This window comes from Panicum virgatum, chromosome 9N, assembly GCF_016808335.1.
Source record: "Panicum virgatum strain AP13 chromosome 9N, P.virgatum_v5, whole genome shotgun sequence".
In the NCBI taxonomy this organism is placed as follows: domain Eukaryota; kingdom Viridiplantae; phylum Streptophyta; class Magnoliopsida; order Poales; family Poaceae; genus Panicum; species Panicum virgatum.
Window position 1 is genome coordinate 75,432,502 of NC_053153.1, and position 25,701 is coordinate 75,458,202.

The 25,701-nt window shown below is 45.3% G+C and overlaps 3 protein-coding genes and 1 long non-coding RNA gene across 5 annotated transcripts; 1 reads left to right on the plus strand and 3 right to left on the minus strand.

Annotated features, from left to right (window-relative positions):
* Nucleotides 1-362: 362 nt before the first annotated feature.
* LOC120691241 (UPF0496 protein 1) lies at nucleotides 363-4,172 on the minus strand. 2 transcript variants are annotated; one of them, XM_039974266.1, is made up of 2 exons: nucleotides 2,226-4,172; nucleotides 363-656 (listed from the first exon to the last, which is right to left on the minus strand). In XM_039974266.1, the coding sequence occupies exon 1, from the start codon at nucleotides 3,396-3,398 to the stop codon at nucleotides 2,250-2,252; it is 1,149 nt and encodes a 382-aa protein (XP_039830200.1). In that variant the 5' UTR covers nucleotides 3,399-4,172; the 3' UTR covers nucleotides 363-656; nucleotides 2,226-2,249. The 2 variants fall into 2 exon arrangements, with proteins under 2 accessions (XP_039830200.1, XP_039830199.1); XM_039974265.1 differs by having other exon boundaries at nucleotides 2,221-4,165.
* A 1,705-nt stretch (nucleotides 4,173-5,877) lies between these two features.
* Nucleotides 5,878-7,986, minus strand: LOC120691648. The gene is made up of 2 exons (XR_005682340.1): nucleotides 7,692-7,986; nucleotides 5,878-6,370 (listed from the first exon to the last, which is right to left on the minus strand). It is a non-coding gene; the product is annotated as an uncharacterized LOC120691648 (long non-coding RNA).
* Nucleotides 7,987-10,052: 2,066 nt separating this feature from the next.
* Nucleotides 10,053-16,487, minus strand: LOC120689794 (protein CLT2, chloroplastic-like). The gene is made up of 10 exons (XM_039972193.1): nucleotides 16,092-16,487; nucleotides 15,655-15,800; nucleotides 15,497-15,534; nucleotides 15,035-15,150; nucleotides 14,459-14,558; nucleotides 14,344-14,379; nucleotides 11,549-11,599; nucleotides 11,238-11,361; nucleotides 10,807-10,932; nucleotides 10,053-10,494 (listed from the first exon to the last, which is right to left on the minus strand). Exons 1-10 carry the CDS (start codon nucleotides 16,451-16,453, stop codon nucleotides 10,337-10,339), a joined length of 1,257 nt encoding a protein of 418 aa, XP_039828127.1. The 5' UTR covers nucleotides 16,454-16,487; the 3' UTR covers nucleotides 10,053-10,336.
* A 2,052-nt stretch (nucleotides 16,488-18,539) lies between these two features.
* LOC120689357 (methyltransferase-like protein 2) lies at nucleotides 18,540-25,500 on the plus strand. Its single transcript, XM_039971644.1, has 14 exons — nucleotides 18,540-18,661; nucleotides 18,788-19,081; nucleotides 19,336-19,552; nucleotides 19,657-19,787; nucleotides 19,892-19,925; nucleotides 20,026-20,101; nucleotides 20,739-20,916; nucleotides 21,038-21,124; nucleotides 21,242-21,341; nucleotides 21,467-21,602; nucleotides 23,321-23,694; nucleotides 24,117-24,258; nucleotides 24,341-24,481; nucleotides 24,930-25,500. The coding sequence occupies exons 2-14, from the start codon at nucleotides 18,788-18,790 to the stop codon at nucleotides 25,270-25,272; spliced, it is 2,253 nt and encodes a 750-aa protein (XP_039827578.1). The 5' UTR covers nucleotides 18,540-18,661; the 3' UTR covers nucleotides 25,273-25,500.
* Nucleotides 25,501-25,701: the final 201 nt, after the last annotated feature.

A 25,701-nucleotide genomic window follows, 5' to 3' on the forward strand; every position in this document is an offset into this window, starting at 1 on the left:
AAATTTGCCTATTTATTAATTGTATCCAACGTGGACTCTTTGGTTAAGTCCTAATTTCCTAATTTTTTGAATTCCGAATTAAGCTATTTACTAATTGTATTCGGCATAAACTCTTTGTTATGTCATAATTTTTCTTAATTTTTTAAATCCAAAATTAGCTATTTGTTAATCTTATTTTATATGAACTCATAAATTCGTTTGAACCGTTAGATTTTCATAAAATCCAACGGTACAAATTCTTCTCTTTTTTAGATTAATGTGGGAATTTCTAGACCCTCTCGGTAAATGTGGTGGCTTATTTTAACACTCTCTTAATAATATAATAGATGTCAGAGGTGAAAGAAACAGGCACCAGAACTTCTAGTGCCACATCCAAACAGCACTCCCACGGCGGTTATTAAGCGACAGATTTAGGGATACGGCCCAGAGAACAGTACAGACTGTCCTAAGAATGAGGTAAAAAGGATACAAAGAATCATGCCAGTGTTCTTAACCATAAATATCAGATATTTGGACAGGGAACATAAAAATTAGTCAAGCTCATTCTTCTTCACACAAGTCCACGATCATTATTTGTTACTTTAGGACAATCATCACTTTGTTTGCTTCCTCGTCTAAGCCACAGACCTTTTCATGCGCATCACTGTCACCAATCCCTGCAAAACCATGGGAAACATGAGTTCAAAGACTTTCCTCATTGACCACTAATTTCATAGGAAATTGTACATGCCACAACAAAAAAAAAAGACCAAATATATATCTTGAAAATAAATTTGAATGATGCAAGATTTCAAAACATTTCAAACAAAACTTAGCAGCTCTGAATTCTGATCCACACATGAATTCGAAGATAAATGGTAAATGAACAACCAATTCCATGGGGGTCCTATGATGAGGTAACAGGTAAGCTAACATAAAAGGTGACCTCATGGTGTCGTCGAAGGACGAAAAAAGAGTTGCTATTCTGACCACAACAATCAGTCAATAACTGTATAACATGGTTGGAAATTTTGAAAGAACGGTAGGGCAGCATTTCGGGACCACGTTACGTTTCTGAAAATGGGAGCTATCTTATCAAATGAATTGCGTAGATCATGAAATAATTGCTAGTCATTCAATTATACAAGACATCATGGAGGACGTGCAGATATTTAGAATTTAGAAAAGAATAAGTGCAGATACGTCTAGTGCTATAAAATGGCATCACCAGGAGCAATAGCGTGCTCTAAAGAAACAAGTACGAAATAATTTAAAAGCAAGAAATTAAAATGTACTTCATTGAAAATAATGTGGACAGAATTAGCAAGGAGTGTACATAGTTGAGCATGTGTAATCGGTTACATGGGATCTCTCAAGATTTCTAGTCTGCCTGCTGCCCTATCTAGTTCTGTGACTGTCAGACATGATCCTGTGTTTCTGTTGTTTCAATAATGGAAAAGGGGTGATACTCTCTTCCTAAAGAGGGAAAAAAGAAAAGTAATGGAAAGGAAAGAATGTCGTAATTGGGCAATGACTTGTACAAATTTACATAACCTGACAGAAGATAGAATGTTTCTTTTTTATTAGCGGGTGATTTTTTTTATAAAAAAATTCTAACATTTCGATATGTTTTAGGATCATAGCATTTTAACAACTGTTTTGCATTAAAGAGAGACAAGGGGGCTACTACTGAGAAGTTCCCTTAGACCGCAGAACTTCTGAATTAAAAATTTCTCTTCACTTAGAAGCATAGATGACTTGACGACAACACCTACACGTCTGGAACATGGCAACAACCAGGTGGCCTAGACAATAGCCTTTCTCATTTTTTCTTTCTCAAGAGACTTGAAAATCTGGACTTATGGGCAATTCAAGAAAAGTGGCAGTTAAATTTGGACTGTTATGTGCTAACTCAGATGACCCGTTTGGATCATAATCATGATCCAAATTGCGTCTAATACTAGCAATGCAAAGAGTTGAGTTCTATAATATATTTACTTACAGCTAGAATTGAATAACTGATCAAAACAAAACACGTAGGGACCTTATAGCAATACGAAACAAAAAATTTGCACAGCACAAAGGGGAGAAAAGAGATGCCAAGTATGAAAGCAAAGATAACATGGATCAGGACGATGAAATAATTTGATTCATCTACATATTTCTACAAGGTGCATCTCTTATGTACATTCCACCACAATATTATCCAGAGTACATGACTATATCTTAAGACATTCATACCTTACATTATTCCACTTCTGTTTTTTTTTTCAGTTTGGATTCCGGATGATCCTTTGCAGCACGACGGTCCTTGCCCGACGAATATCTCGGCTGCACCGGTCCGCCTGCTCCCCAAGATCCTCAACACTCTTCATGAAATTTTCCAGCTTCTTCTTGATCTCCTCCACCCCAAATTTCACTGCTTCCTCATCACGCTCAGCAAACTCTACACAGTCGATCATTGAGCTGATCTCCACCTCCACCCGGTTGATTAGGACTTTGATACTGTCCAAATCCTTGATGGAAATGAAGGTGCCGACCTGCATTGCGCTCACCACCTCCTTCTGTCCACGGAGTGCCTCTTGATACCCTTTCAGCAACGAATCGATCCACTTCCCCATAGACCCCAGCGGGATCGCAGCAGCGGCGGCCAATGCTGCAGCAACAGGTGGGGCAGCAATGGCCGCGGCAACCACCGAACAGATGAGCACGGCTGCGAACGTGGTTGCGAAGATGATGCTTGACACCCGGCGCCACGCCTTGATGGTCTTGATCTTCTTGTCGAGCCGGTGCTTGCGCTGCTGCAGCTTCTCCAGCATGGTCAGCTGCTGCCGGTACACGGCCTGGAAGGCGGCGAAGAACTCGTCCGTGAAAGGCTCCCCGGCTGCCTTGAACTGGCGCAGCTCGTGCAACGTGCGCGCGTACCGGGCGGAGGGGGCGCCAGTGGCGGCGGCGTCCTCCTCGTCGTCGAAGCGCTGGAGCGCGACGTGGAGGAGGAGCTGGGAGTCGCGGACGCGCTTGAGGCACTTGTCGAGTGCGGTGCAGAAGTCGAGGGTGTGGAGGCTGCACTCGAAGTAGTCCTCGACGAGGTCGAACAGCTCGGGGCTCTTCCAGATGTCCTTCTTGCAGTCGAGGATGACGCGCACCACCTCCTGGTTCATGTCGAGGAGGCAGCCGGTGACCTCGCGGAGGGAGTCCAGCGACAACGACCGCACCTCGACGCCCACCGCCAGCGTCGAGATGGCGCGGCTCGTGCGCCGCTGCAGCGTAGTGTCGAACGTGCGCAGCTCCGGGTCCGACCGGCACGCCGCCTCGTACGAGCTCAGCTCCTCCGCCGGCGCCGCCTCAGGCGGCAGCGCCGGCTCCGAGGCCTCCGGACGCCTGTGGCTCCCGCTGCTGCTGCTGCTGCTGTTCCCCATTGCCGGAAGCAAAGTCGGCGGTGACACACTCAAATCAGAAACTCCCCAGAACAAGAGTTTTCCCCCCTTTGGATAAAATGAAATCTAGGACCAATCAAGAATTCAAGAGACGCTTCAGCAACTAGAACGAATCAAACCAACGAGCACTGGCAGAACCAAGGATTCTAGCAACCTAAGGGGTTCCGGAGAACCGAAACGAGAGAGAAATTCCGAGAGCTCAGGGAAAAAAAAAAATCAAGAACTGGATTTGGCGGAACGGGCGGAAAGCGGCGAGCTTTATCTCGGGGATCCAAGGTGCGTTGCGTCAGACCAAGCGCGACGTTTCGGGGAAGCAAGCAGAATGAATGCAGGGACCGGGAAGAGGGGGGATGGATTTGTGGAGCGGCCGCGGTGCGGTGCCGGCGCGGGTGTCGTCAGGCGAGGAGGTGGTGGTGGAGGGGTGATGTGGGGATGGCTTGTACGCATGACGAAGGAGATGGGGCGGGGCTGGCAATGGCCATCGCCGGAAGCAACCCGATGCTTGTCACTCCATCCCCGGGCGCGGTCGTGTGTGGATGTGGTGTGCACTGCTGCGATGTGTGTAGCGAGTAGCGACTCAGCAATTGCGCGTGTTCGTGCTGCCCCTTCCCGTTTCTCTCTCCTCGAGGAGGACGGAGGCGGCTCAGCTGCCGGCTTGGGGAGCTTTGCTGCCTAATGGAAGCAATCGACCAGTTGCGAGGGGAGAGAGGAAGAGCCTGCCGCGTGCGCGTGTTTGTTTGGCATGGTGCTTTGTCGGGCTCACAACAAAAAAAGGCGGAAAGGCGAATGCTTTGCTAATCGGTGATCGAGAAGAGCTTGCCAATTTGCAAACCAAAGATCTGCTGCCAAATCTTGTGCGTTTCCGATGAGCTTCCCGTCAGGTTTCGTGGCGTTAGCCGACATGCTGAGCTTGTACTATTTCCTTTTTCTGCGAAATCCCTGAAAGTTTCCGAGCTGAAACTGGCGAGTGGAGTGTCTGAATTCCTCAAGCCAAACAGTTTGAGCTCAACACTTCCCGCTGATTAGCCACATTACGCATGTGTCTAATCACGAAGCGTGTGGGCGAGTTCAGGAGTAAGCATAACTTACACTAATCTAACTCATAATACATAATAGGATATATCCACATCAGGAGGAAATCCTACGACCAAAGGCATCTGCACTGCTATCTGATGGATACAGGATCCCGGACTTTGGGCTAGCGTCAGCCCAAGTGTGGTCGTTATTTCTTCTCAGTTTTCTTTGTGTGATAGCCAAGTCTCAACAAACTTTCTATCCATTTTCCCTTGTGTGAAGCTTTGGATGGATGCAACAGCATCATGGCAGAGCAAGTCGCACCAGTCATCCACGGCCATTCTTAGGGTTGGAGCTGTGATTAGGGAGAAAGCGTAAGGTTTCTAGAGGAAATGGCCATGGGGTTAAATTAAGCTTAAGTAGGACACGGTTTGACGAGTGTGAACGCGCAGCAGAAACAAACAAAGACTAGAGGAAGAAAGCCAAGGGAACGGGCGTGCGTGACCACCTCGTGGTGACCCAGGAGGAATCTTCAGAGAAGGACGGTGCGTGGACATGGCTCCGTTTTCCTTTCCCGGCATACGTCGCTGACATGCGGGGCCGTGCTCGGCTCGGTCACGTGATGGCTGGCTGACCCGTTCTACGATTAGGGGTGGTAACGGGCTATGGCCATAGTGGCCTCTTCACGGCCCAACAAGATTTTTAAATTTTTTAGCTCAAAATTATATAAGATTAGAGCCCGATACTTTTAGAGCCCGGTCCTTAGATTTTCTAGTTCAAAATTTTGGGCCCTTTAACACCTCTATCTACGATCTGTTTGATCATTCCCGAATACACCCTGGTTTTGGCTCAACACTGCATGTGGTTTCAAAAGTTCTCTGAATGTAGTATTTCTTTGAGCACTCGCACTGCTTTTGAATGACATTGATTCGTTTTGAATCTACGTTGTCGGCCGCATAGAAACTTACAGCATCTGCAACTACTGCAATAATGGGTTGCCGATTGGTACAATGGGCCGTCAAAAACTCGAAATCAATTCTCAGAAGATTGTACACGGGGAACATTATTGCAGCAAAAGGCTCATCGTGTTCGTTCACAGGATCAAGATTGTGTTCAGTTTTCGTAGAGCAATCATCACCTAAGATTCTCGTGACAGCAGACAGGCTGATTGAGATCGAGCTACCGGCATTTGAACCTAGCTCGCCTCGGGCACACACGTCCATGGTGCGTGGTTCATGCGTTCACGAGATGTGCGTGTCACGGAGGCCATGGCGTCCCGATATACTCGCGCAGCTAGTCGTCTTCCAGCTGCTTCCATTTTTGCGTCCTCTTGTCGGACCAGGATTCAGCAGAGTAGCAGACGAGGACCAGCGAGATCGTGCTTGCTGTGCGTGTCCTGTTGCAGACGGCGCTGCCCATCAACCACGCGTAAGTGGTCTCACGTCGGTAGTGCCCATGTTGAGAGATGTTATATTTGAATGTAAATTGGTGATCCTTAGATACATTTTTTTTCGACACGAGGAAAACCCATTTCCATTACATGAACGGAAATTCTAAAGTTTACAGAAACAAGTCACCAGATGGCAGAAAGGAGCTAAAGGAAGAAAAGGGGGCAACTAGGACTGAAACAGCCTAGGAGAAACTATCTGGTTCTGATCCGGGCTCCCAGATCACAGCAGAGTCACAACACAGACTTCAAGTTTCAGTGAAAACCCCAAACATAAGGGCAAAAGACAGATGTAAAGCAGAACACAAGCAGAGCTCGCATCCAGATCCTTCTTAACCAGCTTCTTCATCGTCCGAAGGCTCATCTGAGTCCGGGGGAAGAAGTCTTGCTCTTGCCGGTGCCGTCGGTTGGTTCGCCATCATTTTGCTAGTGCAAACCAGCAAAGCTTGTACACCTTCCAAGATCTTGCCCTGTGTCTCCGAATTGTATAAACCTGCCCAGTATGTTAGGAAAGAACAGACATGTATTATGACAGCAAGAGGGTTTGTGATTATTTTTTTGTCAAAACAAGCTTTGTTTCTACATTTCCAAATGGCCCAGCAAACTGCTGCACAACCACAAGTGTATATTGCAGTTCCTCCAAGAAGATTTTGCATAACCCAGGAGTAATACTGCTGAAGGTTCCTAGGGATAGTGCTAGCTCCTAAGCATGTGCCAATGATTCCCAGGTAATTTTAGCTACCGGGCATTGGAAGAAAAGGTGTTCTATAGTTTCATTCTCAAAACAGAAGTGGCAAGTGGGGCTACCAACCCAATGTCTTTTAAGCAGATTATCTTTGGTGAGAATAGCATTGTTCTCGACCAACCACATAAAGATCTTTATCTTATATGATATTTTGGCTTTCCAAACATGTTTAAACCGGTTCCTTAGATACATTTTCAATTTTAATGTTATGTTAGTTCTTCAAAATAGATTCAACGTTTAAAAAGTTAGTACAAATATTAAACCAAAGAGTGTTGGAGGGATCGCGCCACCTACACCTACAGTCCGACACGTGTTGATGGGTGGCGGCGCACGGTAGGCCCCCACCGGCGGATCGGAGCCGCATGCATGTCTGCGAGATTTGCATTGGGCGTGTGTACCCCGTCTGGGCGGACACGCTCGCTTAACGGTTCCCCCTTGCTTGCCTTGCTACACCATTGCTCGCCACGGGCGTGGTCGATCCATCCACAGACCAGGTTGCTTCGCTTGCATTGCATCCCCAAACATATTCATTTCTCCCCTCCTCCTCCTGCAGTCTCCACAGAGACGATGCGCGATCTCCTGACGAGAATGTGCCTGCCTGCGAGCCTGTGTGCTGGATGCCTGCCTACGCACCGGGTCATGCTAGTTTACGGTCAACCGTACGGGAGGCTCCCGTACGGTCGATTTTCCGACAGCTTTTTTTTCGTTTTTAAAATTTTTTTGTCGTTTTCTGAGAAAAATAAATTCAGACATTTTTTTATGAGTCAAAAAAATTTTCGAGTGAAATTTTGATGGGTAGAAAAAATTTCAAGAAACAAATTGGTGAGATAAAAAAATTACGAGAAAAATTTCGACAGACAGAAATTTATCAAATGGAAGAAAAAAAAGTATCATCTAAAAAAAATTGTATGCAAAAAAAAACTGGATCTAGGCACGGGGCGGCGCTGGTGGCGAGCACCGCCGCCCCTGCCGGCGCCCCGCCATCGACTCGCCCCCGCGCGCGCAGGCGCAGGCCCAGCCCACTCCGGCGCCCGAGCCCGCGGCATTCCCGAGGTCGGTGTCGCCGTACCTGTCCCGTAGGAAGTCGGACGCCGCGGGCGCGGGCGGCGCGCTTAGGCACCACCCGAGCCTACTCTTCTTCCAGACACCGCAGGTGGGGCCGGCCTACGGCGGCAGCGGCGCGCTCGAGGAGGGCGACATCGGCTATGAGTACGAGAAGCGGCGCGCGGGGAAGTTCTTGGTCCTCGCCACGCTCTTCGGCCACCACCACAGATCGGAGGTGGAGGACAAGCGTCGGGGGCGGGAGCGGCTCGTCCTGCGGGCGGAGCTAGGTGGATCCAGAGAAGAAAAGAGGAGGGGAAGAGGATAAGGCGGAAAGGAAATGGATGGACAGAGCAAGTCGGGGAGAAGAGGAGGTAAAATCACGTGGTGTGGGGTCCACCACGTTGGTTGGTCGACCGGGACTTGAGCTGGGTGCGGTCAACCGTAGACTCATTATTGCGCTACGCACCGCCCGACCCGTGAGCCCCGGCTGGTTTCGACGTCCAGTTTGTATGGTCAGCTGGGCAGGCCGTGTGCACGCGTGGATGACGCGCGACCGAGCACCCGGCGGGCTGGCTGTTGGGTGCTGCTGCCTGCTGTGCCCCACGAGACCGAGTCTACCAGTTGCGTTCGCAAATCACAGCTGAGCTGAAAGAGACTCTCTGGTGTGTCGTCAGCGTGCCGTCCGCTAACAAGCTCCAACCGCGAGAATCCACATCGGCATGAGTTCGTTCCGTTCGAGGAATAAGGATCTGACCAAACCAAACCAAAGCCTATTGGTTTCGTTCGCAACACGATGCGGGGGCGAACGAACGAACAGGGATCCAGGACAAGATGCAGTACCCAACCGGCAACCACCCACCCATCCATCCAGCGGGGCGATGCAGATCCAAAAGTTCTCGTGTCAAAATTGTCGCCATTAAACAAAAGGCCGCCACGGATCGGCGACAGTTTTCTGACGAGCCAAGTTCGTGAAGGGTTTCTTGCTGGAACACTCAGGCCATGCGTGCTGCCCAAGTGATGTGAAGCTACTGCCACGCATATCTCTCTTCCGCGACCGTCATCGGCGGCTGGAAAAATCTTTAGAGATGTCGATGCGGACGTGTGGGATCAGGACAGGGGGCGCGGCGCGTACGTATGACCACGGATGCCACATGGATACGGATGCGGACGTGTGGGAGCAGATCAACGTGCGAAAAGCTTTGTTCGGCTCCCTGCGCCGGCGTCAGCGACGGTGACGCCCTTGAGCGCCGTTACTTCATTGGAGGTGTACTTCCTGCATGCCATTGCCATGGAAATTCTCCGGGTGAAGACCTTCCGGTTCGCTGGATGGGCGGTGGTGAAGACATCGCTGTGGAGTTCCATCTACGCATTTCGGTGGCTGCGGGATTCAATCTGGGCTCTTTCCGACCACATTAGGCCTAGTTTAGCTATGTAGTTGGTCTTCTATCGTGGTTTTTACTGGCCTTTTCTGATTAACTGAAATTAACTGAGATGCTAAAAAATCTGGAATTAACTGAATGATGTACGGTTTAGCCTCGTTTATCGTAATATGAGGCAACTTATTAAATGATGCGGCAGCGCTCCTGCCTTTTTGTTTTAAAAAAATGGACTTGGGTACCGGGCCAAGCAACGAACTCCGACTTGTCGACATTCTCTGTTACTTGTCCTTTTTTTAGACTTTCTCTATTAAAAACTCGACATGTCAGGGGCAAGCCGCCCCTCGGGGCATTACATATAAGCATAAACCTTCTCACGTAGGCCGAGAAAATCCCTAAACCCCTATCCCACCCTTACACAGGCCGCTTGACACCCGGGCAAGAACGGGCACTTTCTCATGTAGGCCGAGAAAATCCCCGAACCTCTACCCCAAGCGAGGGGATTTTTTTAACCACAACTTGAAATTGCTCTCATGGGGAGTCGAACCCAAGACCCGATGAATGCTACTGAGGCCACCTGACCAATTCAGCCAAGCAACTCTTCGCGAGATTTTCTCTGTTACTCGTCGGTGTTTGGAGCTTTGTCCGACAAGTTTCTGTTCTAGGGTCATGATGCCAGAAAATGCAAGCCTGCAAGGCAAAACTTGCCTGTTTCGGAATTGTTGACGGTTCGCAGGGATAGTGAACCAAGCATGTACTTCTGCAGTTTATTAAACCTTGGCAATAGCCGTGCGGGTAGAAACTCACTGTCCCCGATGTGGAGATAGCGTTGTCCTTGTCCAAATCACAATGTTATGCCTAGCATCAAGCTAAAAGTGCTAAACAGATATCTACTAAAAAAAGGAATCTGTGTTATGCTTATCATCAAGCTAAGCAATTAGTAAGGAGCAAAACGATAAATACTAAACTAAGTTCACGTTGATATAAACCAAGGAGCTACAGGTATGAGATAAATTAAAAGGAACTCATGACATTCTTGTACTAACACCCCAAAAAATGGTGAGAAAGAACTATACAACCATGGAATTTGTGAAGTAGTCCATACTTACATTCGCTCAAAAAGGAATTGACAACAGTTGGAATACTTTTAGTCAGGTGGTGTCTCAAATGTTTGTAGCAGAAGTTCTGCATCAAATTGTGCCGCTCACTTCATGCAATTCTTTTTTTTTTCTTGTATGAAGGAGCACCAATAGCTATAGCTTTCTATCATCCTCATTTACAATATCGGTTTAGATTAATCCTTCTTCATTTGATCAGCTGATCTTTGAGGAAGATTGTATAGAAGCAGCCCGAGCACTAAGGTGACAGCACCAATTATAAAAGATGCGCTCAAATTTGTCCCTTCAGGTAGATATGGTAGAGGCAGTGACAGGACATAGATGGTAAGAGGTACTGCAGGGAAGTATAACGTTAGAAAAGATATAAAACAAACGAATGGGAGAAACGTATCACAAATACTTCAGATTGAAAAGGTCCTGTTTCCTCAAACTTGGTTGCAAATCATATGAAAGCAATCTCGAGTCATAGAGTCTGCCACGTGCTTATAGGAAATCTGCCCTAACACGACTGCAGAAAATTATAGCATGGCACCTCAAATGTTTGTTTTAGAAACTTAAAGCTTTATATACCCTAGCCAGATTGGCTGGCACTAGTACTTTGGTTCAGCATCAAAATATGAAGAGGGAGAACAAACTGTTGCATTACCTGCTAAAGTTGATGTTAGTGAAGCAACCACAGCAGTAGACATCTTCACCAGATTAAGCATAGAAATGTTGAAGGCTATGTTCAGAGCCATGTAGAGTAGTGGTAGCAGAGGAGCTCCATGGCAATCTGAAAATTGAAACATTTAATAAATAATCTGGCATCATAGATTACAGGTAATCAGTGATACACTAGTGGACTAAAGTGTTTTGAGTTTGAAATGGACAGCATGGTGTTGTAAATATATTCCTGTGACATGCATAACCGAACAATTACACTGAGCAAACAAAAAATGGATATTATTCACCCCTCAAAGATTCCAGAAAAAAAACATTTTTTTCCTCCAATCACCACAGATTTGAAGTTACAAAATATGAGACAATGCTTATTTACCATCTGAAGGTACACTACAAGAAAATAAGAAATGTACTTACCCTTTAGATTCCCTCCAATATTCAGAAAGCATGCAGCACCACGGTTTAGGTACGCAGGGAGTTCAGCAAAAGGTATCCCTTTCAAGTTAGAGAGAAATGGAAGGAGTAGGAAAACAAAAAGAGCCTGTAGGATTCAAGATAGCAGATTTTCAACGAACAAACCTTCTATGCTTAATAAGCAAACCAGAAACCACAATAAATTTTTAACACATCGTAGAGTACAAAAGAAGATCTTAAACTTAGTATCATTCCTGTTTTGAGTATTGACCATAATATACAGTTAACAAAAAGAAAAGAACTCAGTTATTTACCTGGAACCCTGAACCAAAAGAGTTGACTATAAATATATCAGGCCGCTTTCCCTACGTAAACACCAAAAACCAAAACTAATCATGATTACAGTATCAGAAAAAATAATGACATAAATAAACAAACTGTTAATGGAATCTATTATCTTAATACAATAGTGTTAAAAGAAGCCACCACGTTCGCCGAGAGGGTCTAGAAATTCCCACGTTAATCCAAAAAAAAGAAGGATATATACCGTTAGATTTTATGAAGATCTAACGGTCTATATTATTCTAAAGAATCCATATCACATAAATATTGGATAAAAGGTTTGTATTTCCTATTAGACTCAGCACATCAATTAGACTCGGACTCCAATTAGAGACTCAGCACATCAATTAGACTCAGACTCCATTAAGGAAACATCACATAATAGATACATGCATGTCTGTTTATGATACAACAAAGTTTGAGCACCGTTTGTGTCCCGAATTAAAAAAAATAAAACATCACATCATAGCTTCACCGCCAAACCTTTAGATAGATAAATTTGGAACTAGAAAAATAAGAAAATTAGGATTTAATCTAATTATTAGTAAATAGCTAATAAAAAATTTAAAAATTAGAAAAACATAACACAGGATCAAAGAATTCATGTCAAATAAGATTAGTAGATAACTAAATTTGGAACTAGAAAAATAAAAAAAATTAGAACTTAACACATTTGAAATTAAAAGATTAAGAAGCCACTACGTTCACCGAGTGGGTCTAGAAATTAGCTCGGTCTATAAATACATGTCAATAAAAAAAAGAAAAGAGTTACACTATTGGATTTTTATGAAAATCTATATCGGGTCTACTCAACTAACCTGTATATGATACATCTAATAAATAAATATATAAATTTAAAATTTTAACAAATATTCTTTCTCTTCCTAACTTAATTGGTGTCTTGATCAACCTGGATTTCAAAGTTCCCACATTAATTAAAAATATGGCCATCTATTTTTATAATCTTTTTAATCGTGTGATCAAGATTCAAGCAGATGCATTATATAGTTTAATTCGATCGCCTCATCTTGCTGGTGCACCAAAACAACAACAAAAAAGTACATGCATTATAAGCATCCACTATATGGATTGAAACTTGCAAGGAAAGAGCAGAGTCAGGCCAGAGAAAAAAGCAGATGCATTTGATTACAAAAACAAAGCACGGCAAATAATTGAACTCAAATTTTGCAGCCGACTTGCACAAAAGACCAAGCACCCGAGCTAAACTGTCGCTTTGATGGATCAACCTTGAGCAAAAAGTTACCACACGATAACCTCATATTTATATATTTGACATAATTCAGCAAACCTGAATTACAACTAATGGTTTAACATTATAATTTGCCGAATAATGCTTTGATGTTAATTTATGGTTATGGTGTAAGTGTAACAAGTGATCCATGTTCAATTAGACATAGCATTACCATGGTGCCAGAAAGCAATTGCGGGATGTGACTAGCAAACACTCACCCGTAAATCTGCCCTCAACCAAGGATCCAACTAATCGAGAGAAAATCAGACTTTTATACTAGATGGATTGAATCGGCACCGTTATTCCTAAGAGAAACATAGACTACGTCTAGCAATTTTTGCCATAGCATACGAGACAAATCAAACGCTACCAGCGCTGATGGAATAGCCATAGCGCAATAGCCATCGCCGTAGGGTCAATCACCAGACCAGGCCATAACTAATAATGTCAAGGAGGGGCGTCGGCAGGTCGTGGCTCCACGGAGGGGCTGCGGGCGGCGACCGGAAGAGCCGGCGCGCGACGATAGTTTTCACGGAGTGCGATATTTACCACGGAATTATCATGTGAGACCACAATTTCTCATTTTTAGGAAATAGAAATAGGGAACTATTGGAGATTGATTTTTTTTTTGTCTGTCCATATCTATTTGGGGAGTTGGTAAACAACAAGATTTGGGAAGAAAATATGAAAAACTCTTGGAGGTGCTCTAATGGTGCATCTTCCATGACCATTGTATAGCTATACCTAAGATAATATGGGAGTATGCATATATGGGGCTATATTAATGGGTGATTGAAGGACAAAGAAAATAAAGTATATTTTTACTTTTAGCACAAAATACCTAAATATTTTTATAAAAATCTAGAGATAATTTATCATGCACATTAACTAAAACATTTTACTCATGTCAAAAGTGTTTGCTAGCTTGGTCTTCAAAGATGCTCATAAGAGCAGGGTTTACATTCGTGCATACATAAGGGTGAGTGTACACGAGTTTGTGAGTGTCTGAATTGTATTATTTAATCTCGAAAAAGTAAATATTTAGTTACTTTTAGTAAATACCCAAAAGACATATTTCTGTATATAAGATTCATTTCTCTCTTAAGTCATGTAAAAACACCACACCTATGTCTGTAATTTTAGTACAAAGGAATTATAATTATATATCTAAACAAACTATTTGCATATATATATATATATAACTTAAAAATTCTAAGGCCATGTTTAGTTCACGAAATTTTTTTGGGTTCGGCTACTGTAGCACTTTTATTTTTATTTGATAATTAGTGTCCAATCATGGACTAATTAGGTTCAAAAGATTCATCTCATCATTTACGGCTGAATTGTGCAATTAGTTATTTTTTAAATTACATTTAATGCTTCATGCATGTGTCTAAAAATTCGATGTGAAGGTGAATCTTGAAAATTTTTGGGAACTAAATATGGCCTAAATATTGAAAGCAAGAACTAGGTACCCACGCTATTTGCGCGGACCACCTTGCTAGTTATACAAACCTCAAGGCGTTTTGCTCCATCGATGAAAACAAACTCCTGCAGTAGTGCAAAAGAGAATAATGGAGCTGAGTAACCTGAAAATTCCACCACAACACTACTGATGAGGAAACTCAACCTTGATAATGGAAGCAGCAGCTTGAAATGCAGCTGAAGCTATCATTACTGCTGGCCAGAAAAAATTGAGTTCAGATACAAATGGACCACCATTGGCTCCACTGCATTCATAAAGAAAAAATCATGACAAAGAGACACACAAAAGTTAATCAAATCATGAGCACAATACCACTAAAAAATTCATGAGAATACAACTGATCCAACATAAATATTTCTCAGTTTGTATTTTTCCAAGCTCTTGGTTTAGCATATATATTATGTCTTGTGGGAATATCAGGTTTATTCTCAGTACTATGCTACTGAAAACTAAGAATACACAAGCAACCTGTTAAATATCTATGTACTGGCCAATATTTATGTCACTAATTTTATGAGAAAATTAGTGTCATTGTGATTACTTATTGCAAAGTGGAACGGCACATGCAAATTCTCTTATTGCCTGCACATCCTACAATCAACCAGTAGTATCAAGGATGAACCAAGGTGCTTTAATAATATCCAGAAGTATTTAGTGCACAATATGGAAGTACAACAGAAGAGTAAGCAAGAATAGAAGGCTAACTATTTCAATACACACCTAGCCACTGCTAAAATTACTCCAGCGGTGACAAGCATGCAGCCAAGAATTTGGTTTGCTCTATATTTCCTTCCCAAGATGAGGACAGATAAGATAAGCTGCCAAACCAGAAAAGACTACAAAAAGATGACAGTGCATGTTAGAGTATTCACAGGAAGATATAATGGAAAGTGGTCGTGAAAAAGGTCGATATACTTGATATGATCACTAAAAATGAATATACAGGCGAGCATGCTGATATGAACCCAACATTTTGTCAGAACAATTATAGAAGTGTTGATCTAGCACTTATAATGAATACAGCAATCTAAAGAGAAATGCTGGGGGGGGGGGGGGGGGGGGGGGGGGGGGGGGGGGATAGCAAAAACAGCATACATGTGTCCTGCATTTTTTACAGGGTTATACATAAACAATGCATCCATACATTCCGCAATCAAAGCTTTATCTATGTAGACACTTTACCTGTGACAATACTGGAATAGATGGCCCAGGCAACATAGCTGCGAGAATAGACAACATCGATACAATTCCATTTAGTTATGGTTTGAAGAAACCATACCTGAACTACTGAAAATGTTAAAAATGCACACACTTGTAACAGCAAAGTAGGATCATTATACCAGCAGAAGCCATGCCTGAAGCAACACCAAGTGCTTCTAGCAAGCCAATTAGCATGAACTGTGCCTTTGGAAGTGCTAACATTTCTTTAGTGACAATTCCAGCGCGAAATCTTATGAAGAGAATAGAGAAATACACTAGGACATACCTGCAAAGAACAAACGAGTAGTTCATTGCTCGTAGAAATCAGTATGCGAAAAGCAAACATTGAGGCATATAAAGAACACGTGCATTCTACCAATACTAAATTCAATGGAAGCATTGCACATCGTAAGTCGTTGGAAAATTAATTTTGACAAGACAGAACCATCAATGTACGGCTATGTTTGATCAGTCCAGGAAACCACAAAGGCAGAACTAGAGCAGTACGTATTCCGTAGCACAAACTATTTACAATTCCGCGGCAGTAATTGCGAAGTTATTAAAGTATTTCAATTACCCAAATGTGGCGAATTGGGCGAGGAAGAAGGGGTAATCCTTCATTGGCACGAGCGCCAGCTTGTACAGCACCCGGTTCATCACCGCGAATACCACAGTTGCCGCCGCTGCCGCCGCGATCCCCGAACCACCAGCAACGGGACCGCCGTCTCCGGGGACCGCAGAAACCCTAACCGCCCGCGCTCTACTGGCGCCCAGCGTCCCGCCATCGCCACGGGCCGCGGCGAGCCCCAGGTGGCGCGGGGGCGGGAGCGCTAGGGCGGCACGGAGTGGCGTCGAGCACCTTAGTGGCGCTCCGTTGCGGAGGAGACGCGGCGGCGGGGATGGGAGGGAAGGCGGCGAGAGGAGTTGCGAGATGGGCATGGCGCAATGGCGTGTTGGTTCGCTTCGCTTCCGTGGACGGGGTTATTTACGTTTTTACCATTATAGGGAAGGTCACTCGCTGGTTTAGCACCCTTAAACGAGCTTCTACAGATTTAGCACTACTGTAGTTGGAAATCTTACGTTTTTACCATTTTTGCCTACGTGGCAGGACACGGCGGCAGGCCATGTTGGCGTCCGGTCAGCAAAGCGAGGCGAAATGTCCTTTGTGCCCTGCTCGTGACCTGCACCTCTCTTCTCCATCTCCGACAGCTGGGCCCTACAGATCCTCTCACCACCAAGTGGGCCTCACTTGTCAGATTCATCTCCTACCTCTGGCAGGTGCGCACGGACGCCGCCCGCCTCATCCGGACCCCTGCGCGCTGCCGCCGGCGCCGTCCCTCACCGTGGCTCTCGGTCCGCGGCGACCGTGACCCAGACGACGTGGCGTGGCGTGCTGCGCTCCCGCACACCTTCTCCGCCAACGCGCTCTTCACCACGCTCGCCAGGCTCCCCTCGCTCGCACGCCTCTAGCTCGTCGGGCTCGGTGCCTGGGGTCCGCTCCCGGGCGCAAGCTCCGCCGCCTCCCGGCCAGCGTTCCTGGAGGTGGGGAAGACAGTGGCGCGACTGGTCCTCACCGACAACAACTTCACTGGAAAGATTCCGGCGGGGTAAGAAGCACCAATAATTTGAATGGATCTTGGCATTGCTTTGCTTGCATTTCGATGAATTGAATGCATTTCTCCTATTATCTATCTTCCGCGAGTAACTAACGAAAGCACTAGCTTGCTAGCTCTCGCTCCTCTGTTCCTTGCTTGTCCTGCTCTGTTCTGTTCCCCAAGCCCTGCGCCCCTGCCCCTGCTGATGGAGCTAGCAAACCGGGCAAGTTACAGCACGCACACGTGCAGCGACGCAGGCACGAGCGGGCGTAGGCCGGGGCGAGCAGACGGCACCAGACGGCAGCCCAAATCAAGCAGGAGCAAGTCAGCTGTAGCAGCACCAGGAGCAGCGCTGGTCCGAGGGCCAGTGGCCAAGGGGCGCGCCGCGTGCGGCCAGCGAGTAGGGCGGGCAGATGCCCGCCTGGCCGTGGCGCGGGGCCAGGGCCCAGGGGCGACGTGCTCACGCGTCTTCCCGCCATGGCCTGCTCCCGAGCGTGCGCCTGGAGAGGATGGCGCTCCCGAGCCATGGCCACCAGCTGCGCGCCGCTCCCAATGTCCCCGGGGCTAGGGCCCAGCGGCACGGGGAGCGGAGGCCGGAGAGGAGGGGGGAGCTCGGTGACCGGGCTGGTGACAGAGGTAGAAGACGAATATGACAAGTGGGTCATGGGCACATGAACAAATGGCAGGGGCACAAAGAACATTTCGCCTCGCCTTACTGACCGGGTGCCAACGTGGCCTGCCGCCGTGTCTTGTCACGTAGGCAAAAGTGGTAAAAACGTAAGATTTCCAGCTACAGTAGTGCTAAATCTGTAGAAGCTCGTTTAAGAGTGCTAAACCAGCGAGTGACCTTCCCTATAATGATAAAAATGTAAATAACCCGGATTTCCCCCGTGGACGGCGCGGCGACCACCGGTGCGGCTGATGTGCCGAGAGGCGCGTTCCGGTTCACGTTTCGCTGGTCTGTGACTGGTGGGACCCGCTTCATAGTTGAACCCAACCTACCTCCACACACGCGCTCGCTCCCGGCCTGGGGGCGATAATTTGGCGGAGAGATATATCTGGTGCAATCACGGAACTGGTGAAATTACCATGCAATCCGACTAAAAAGGTCTTCAAAAAATTCTGAAAAAAAATCATGAATGTACATCTCGGTCTACCCCATCTACATATAAATTTCCACGATCAAATTCATCTTACACTTGCAGTTACAAAAAAGACAAATTTTCTGACAATCAGTAACGTTCAAATGCAGCCCAAATTTGTCTTTTTTGTAACTGCTAGAGTAAGATGAATTTGACCATGAAATTTTATATGTAGATGGGGTAGACCGAGATGTACATTCATGATTTTTTTCAGAATTTTTTGAAGACCTTTTTAGTCGAATTGCACGGTAATTTCACCAGTTCCGTGATTGCACCAGAGATGTCTCCACCGCTTACCTGAGGTGGAGGGAGGCTGCCCGCGCACTCCCGCAGCGGCGGCGGCGGCGCGACGCTCGGCCGTTCTGCGCAGGCCCGAAGGAAGACCCAGCGCTTCAGAGATCGGATTGAGGGTAACGAACGCCCTCCCAAAACCCATATGTGTGTATGAAACGTGGATCCGATGGCAAAACTGCAAAGACCAATGTTTGCAGACTCATTTTTGCAAATTTCTCAAACCCTTGCCCCTGCCGCCGCAGATGGAAATCTCCGACGAGCTGCGGTCGTTCGAGGCCACCGGCGTCTACCGCCTCAACGTCACCGGCACCAGCACCGGAGCCGCCTTCCTCGATCCGGTCCGCATCCTCAACGGGTCCTACCAGCGCTTCCGCATCGTTCCTCCTGCCTACTACTCCAGAAGCTTCGAGCCGCCGCGTCAGGTAGGCGACCCAGAGACCGAGCCGCTCGAGAAACGGAGGAAGCGCAAGCGCAACCAGAAGCCGAAACCCAGGGAGCTCAATGCCATGGAGCGGATCGCTGAAGCGCGGCACCAGGTGAAGTGTAATACTAATGCTTTGCTGCGGCTGCGGCATCGTTGAAACATTAGTTTAAACTGTTAGGATTGATCCAGTGCAGTTACTAGGATTATTAGCCGGCTTTGACTGCGTGCCATATGATTTTGAACTTTAGGTAGTCGAAAATGGAGACAGAGTGTTTGTTTGGAGGCTGTAGAGAATTCTGAAGTGTGTTTTACAGGTTTAGTAATAGTGTTTTAATTACTGAATAGTTTGTTGTTACGTCTTACTAGGAAGCAAGGCCTTTACTCTTGAGTGCACATGAATCACTCATTAAGGATAAATATCTACTAGAGCACCTTTCCAAGAAGATGGAGGGCAAGGAGCACAAACTTGATGTAGGAAGTGGTTCTGAGAATAATTTCGTCGAGCTTGGAAGCTCATGGCGATCACCTTTCTATGAGATCATTATTTGCTTTCGGAAACCCCATGTTCTGGGCAATGGGGAAGGTAAAATAATGTTACATGTGATTTATTTCCTGATGACCATGTTTGGAGGTACATGATGGAATACTGAAGCAGTATTATGTTCATTCTGATTTCTGATGTCTTAGGTTCCTTTGATGCCCAAAAGACATCCTTTCCACTATTTAATAGCATAATCAGTGTTGAAGCGATTGACGAGGTGGAGGGAGACTTCCAGAACAGGCACTACATTTTACCACGAGGAAGTTGCTTCTTGATGGTAAGTAAATATTCTTCTTTGTTACATATAGCTTCAGCTAACTGAATGATCCGCCCTTAATTTTGAAATGCCTTTTCATGCTCTGGGTGACCATCGACATAAAGAGCGACTTCAAACGTGTTCGAGATCTCATTCCTGGTATGCTAGAATGTACCATCAAAATGGCTAAATATGCACACATCTTTCAATGCTTATGAAGGATTCCTTATTTTGTTGTTTGCTGCCCTTTTTTCTCCAGGTAGTTCAAATCAACGGTATAATCTTATAGTTGTTGACCCACCTTGGGAGAATGGATGTGTTCGTCAGAAAGAAGCGTAAGTTCACTGTTTTTTGGATTTGATTTGTCTATGAATTGAGCAAGTATTTAATAACAATTTCCATACATTTTTTTCCTTGTCAAGTAAATGAAGCTTGAGTGCGTAGAGCCCTACATGGACCTTATGACTTAATCCTGGTCCACATTATGCAGGATGGGTCCATAGCTGTTGACCCAACTTGCATTTTCTCAGTCCTTAGCAAGCAGTCTCATCAGATATTGCTTTATCCTTTACATCTGTCAGTTTCATGTCTGAACACAAAATTCTATTTTTGCTTCCAATACGTGCCCTTAAAAAAACAAACAAATATATGCCCTTGGTTTTAACTTCTTCGTTTTAGGTACACTCTTTAGCTGATATTCAAAATGTGGTCTCCAATAGTCCAATGTAGTCGGGATATTATTACCCTTAGCTGACCATATAGTGTTTAGGTTGTCTTCTTTTTATTTTCTGTAAAATAGTAAAGTATGAGTTGGCTGTGTCCTTTGTCTGCAAAACTAAACCATCTGTGGTTAAAATGAGGTCATGCTTGTCACTATCCGCCATCTCCTTAATTGTAATTTCAATATCAGCAGATTGTGTGTTAGGAACCTTGTAGAGTGAAAGATCATTCATTCAATAATTTATGCCGCAGGTATCCTACACTTCCCAACAGACATTTATTGTATCTTCCGGTGCAAGAACTTGCCCATCCAGCCGGAGCCCTTCTCATTTTATGGATTACAAATCGGGAGAAATTGCGGATGTTTGTTGAGAAAGAGTTGCTTCCTTCTTGGGGGGTGAAAGATCCCACTGTATTTTATTGGCTGAAGGTTTATCTTATACTCATTTGGCACTTGCTGGCGCAGCATTTTCACTGTTAGATTCGCTAATCTTATAGTGATATCGTTTTCCCCCCTGCAATTTGATTCTAAAGTTCTCAGCAAATCATAGGTGAAACATGATGGTTCTCTAATTGGCGATCTAGACTTGTTCCATCACAGGCCTTATGAATGCCTCCTCCTTGGCTACATAAATGTCGTAAGTTTATCCTACCAGCTTACTTGTCCCTTGTCTTGACTGTGACTTTTTTAAGTTTTTTTCTGTAGGTGTATTCTAAATTTATATATATTTAATTATCCTGGTTCGTTGATGTAGGACACAGATGCTAAGCAAGGATCAAACTTCAAGTTGTTAGAAGGAAGCCAAGTAATTATGAGTGTTCCGGGTGCTCACTCAAGGAAACCTCCCCTTGAGAGTATCCTTCCCTGCAATACTTCGTTGTCTGTTCTCTTTATAGCTTGGAAAAGACATTGATGCAACGTGGTTCTTCTTAGCTGAATATAACAGGTGGTCAATCACTCAATCCTTAACCTGTAAAAGAATTACTTTCAGAATATATTCCAGGTCCTAAACCTCCAAGATGCATTGAGCTTTTTGCCAGAGAGTTGTTTCCTGGATGGACCTCTTGGGGAAATGAGCCGCTGCATTTTCAGGATTCCATGTACTTCTCAGAGAAGTAATTTGATTAGCAAGAGCATGATATGAGCGTCTGAATTGTTGATGCAACTGCTACATGTGACTACCACTATATCTTGTGTTTTTCAGTAAGTATTTATTTTCCCCTTCACGCCTGATGTATAAATTATTGTATAAAGCTTCTCTTGCTGACTGTTATTGACTTATAACACCATGCCATGATTTTCTTCAGCTGCTGGTGAACACTCCAGGTAAACTAGTCATCTGCAAGTCTGCCCTACTGTTTGACCTCTCGATTTCCAGCGATTGATTGGTAGCAGGTCCAATTATTTTGGTAAAAATCTGGTGGATTTGTTGAATGCAATTACATCCTTTGTTTGACACCATGCAGTTCCCTGCATTGGTGTAATCCGTGCTTCTGGGAAACTCTGAGCAAGCAGTAACAGGCAGTCCAAGAGATGCAGCAGAACCAGCATTGCCTGATAAAAGGTTAAGCTCACCATCTTCAGAGGATTCAGATATCACGGTGATGTAGTTAACCACTGAAATCAGTCTGATCTTTTTTTTTTATCTATGATAGTCATACCCCAACTTGCTTGGGAAAAAAAGGCTATGTTGTTGTTGTTGTTGTTGTATCTGTGATAGTCATAACTCGTAGCAGTTTGACAGCACATCATAGTAAGTCTGCAAGTGGCGTATACAGTGTATAAGATTGGGAGCTTTCTGGTGCGGTGTGTGTGCTCTCACATGTATCATATTGGTATTGCAGAATGTACACTGATTTGCCTTGATGTAAAGCGACTCATGTTGTGTTGTTTTCTGGTTGTACTGTGCCTAGGCTCCGGTGTGCATGTTCAATTGTACAGACATTGCAGTATGAGTTCACGACTTCATGGGTGTTGATGTTCTTTTGTTCCCCAAGAAAAGAACCTTGCATCTCATTACCCACCATTTTTTCTTTATCCGGAGAACAATTAGCGAGTGCTCTTAGTACAAGTCAATTACAATCTTGTTCAGCTCAAGATCCTTGATTATCGTTCTTGGTTGACAATAATTTTGTACTCAGATTTGAAATTGATCACAGAAAAGATTGGCTGGTCAAGATCCCACCTGGTAGGCTGGTAGTCAAGATAATGGCTGCAGCAAAACATTACAAATTTGTTGCACGTGTTCAGTATTGCAAATGCTGAATTGCTGAGTATCAAAACTTCTTTTGATTTCCAAAGGAAAAGAACATACAAAGCACAGCACCACTGTGATGCGAACAAGCATCGGTTGCTCCTATCGCATTCTTCAGTTGCGCTCCTATCGCATTCTTCAGTTGCTGAGTTCTGTGTTCTTTCGTCTTGTCGTATCCCTTGCATTTGCAAGGTGAATCTACATGGACTGCTCAGTACAGTACATCTGCAGTGTGCCTGTCGAATGTCATTGGGAGGACGATCTTTGCCGACGAGAAACCTGCCGGCTCCCGCAAGCAAACTCGCGGAAGCCCCGGACGTGTTGGGATTCGGCCATTCGGGCGGCGTATGGCGATGCTTGTGCGTAACGGCACGTGGCGTCGTGGCGACGCCAACCCTGGTGCCGAGGCCGTTGCACCCGCAGCCGACGGCGACGCCCAGCCTGACGCGGCCGCCCTGGCGGCCGCCTGTCTGACACCACCACGGCAGGGGCAAATGACGTTTGTGCCCCTGCACTCGGCGGCTAGGGCCGGCAACTCGCGTCAGGGTACCTCCGTCCTTCCGCACCCGTTTCAAACAGCGTTAATAAACCGCTCGTCCCTGCCGAACTGAATATTGAGCGACAACTGCAAAGCTCGACAAAAGCTTCGACTCTGCAACTGCAAATGCCGGGCGTCAGGTCGGCGTCCCCCTCGCCGGAGCTCCGCCGCGTCCGGACGGCCCTACCCGCCGCTTCCTCCAGGGTAGCCAGTGCAAGGGCCAAGCTAGCTGAGAGAGCCAAGTCGCCGGCCAATTCGAAGGCGAGGGGGCCGGATGATCATGAGAAGCGGGGCAGGAGTGGTAGAGGAGAGAATGGCAGGATTATCCCGTCAGCGAGGCGTAGGAGCTTGCCGCCGCCACCAGCCAGCCCGGACGGCGGGAGGATGAGGTGTTCCTGGATCACCGCAAACTCGGGTGAGTTCTTCACTGTTATCTGATTCCTCCTATATTTTATTTGATTTGCTTAACCAAGCAGTCTGGCTCTTAGGATAAGTGAAAGAAATCGCCTTCTGTTTATGCTACCGTTGAAACTTCTTCTTTTTGTGCTCTGCCTTTGCTGGATTGTCATTACATGCAAAAAAAAAACGACAAGGTCTTTGTGTTGACTACTGCACGTTAGTGAATGAGTACTACTAGATGTCTTGTGTTCTAACTTCTAACTCCGTAATTACTATCCATGAACATTATGGAATTACCGATCAGGCGATCATTGATCTTTAGTAAGGACTACAGATATCCATTCTGCTGCAAACAAGAAACACCTGAAGTTTCAGCTTTATGAAATCTTAAGCCCACAGTTGTCAGCTAATATTATTCTTTTGTGGTACCTCCTTCAGACCCCCTCTATGTTGCATTCCACGACGAAGAATGGGGGGTTCCAGTTCATGACGATCGTACGCTCTTCGAGCTGCTCACGCTATCACAAGCACTAGCTGAACTCACCTGGCCTGCTATTTTGAGTAAGAGGGAGGAATTCAGGTGTGTTTCCACAACTGAAACTCTGTTCATAAAAGATATATTTTTATGGCCACTGCCCACTGATACTACAGCTATGTAACAGGGAGCTGTTTGATGGCTTCAACTTTGCTTCCGTATCTGAATTTACGGAGAAGAAGATAAACATGTTGAGAGCAAATGTAAGTAGAGTGCTATCAGAGCAAAAGATACGAGCTGTTGTAACGAATGCCAAGCAAATGCAGAAGGTACAGAGTTTGTATACATGCAGTTATTCGCACTTGCATTGAATTTTTTTTGTTGACTCTGATGGACAAGGACACAGGATTGCGCTTCTGATCAGGCTGAATGCCAATATTTTGCTGTTTCCTATTTTTGCATTTAACAGTTGGGAAAAAAAGGCATCAATTATTTGTCAACATGAGAAATTCTGGCCATTGGTCAAATTCATAAAAGACCGGCTGACCAGCACTGCACTGCAGCCATTTCCTTCTATCCATACAGAGAAAGCCCAAGAGGCCGAGACCTTGTTTGCATGGGCCAAATCTTGTACCCTTTAAGAATCTGAACAATGTGATACATGGGCTTCCTTCTTCAGCACATGATTTCAAGTTCAGCACATATTTGATCAAACAGGTCATATGCTCCATAAAGTCTTTATTTGTTTTGTTAAACTTTGGAAATGCTCACCTGTCGGTAGTTCAGGAATTCGGATCATTCAGCAACTACTGCTGGAGCTTTGTGAACCACAAGCCCATCATGAACTGCTTCCGCTATGCTCGCCAAGTACCTACAAAGACGCCGAAAGCTGAAGCGATAAGCAAGGACTTGATGCGCCGGGGGTTCCAGTGTGTTGGCCCTACAACGATCTACTCCTTCATGCAGGTCGCCGGAATCGTTAACGACCATTTATCGTGTTGCTTCAGATTCAAGGCTTGCCGACACAAGGTCAGTGAAAATAATGTCAGAGCAGAACCAGCATTGCCTGAAAGTTTGAGTTCACCATCATCAGAAGATTCAGATATCAGGGTGGTGTAGTTAATCACTGAAGTTAGCCTGAATTATTTTATCTGTGATTGTCACGACGTACAGTTTGACAGTGCATTGGGATGCTACCGAGCAGCAAGTAGTAGTGTATATAGTGTGTGTATAAGATTGGGTGGCTTTATGGTGTGGTGTGCTTTCTCACATGTATCATATTGGTATTGCAGAATGCACTTTGATTGGCCTTGATGTAAAGCGGCTCCTGTTGTGTTCTTTTCTGTATGTACGGTGTCTGGTCTCTGGTGTGTGCATGTACAGACATGCATTGCGTTGCCGTATACAGCCCTGTTTAGTTCCGGCGCAAAATTTTTTTTGTTGGAATCTTACTAATTTGAAGTAATAAATGAAATCTATTTACAAAACTTTTTACACAGATGGGTTGTAAATCGCGAGACGAATCTAATGATGCTAATTAATCCATGA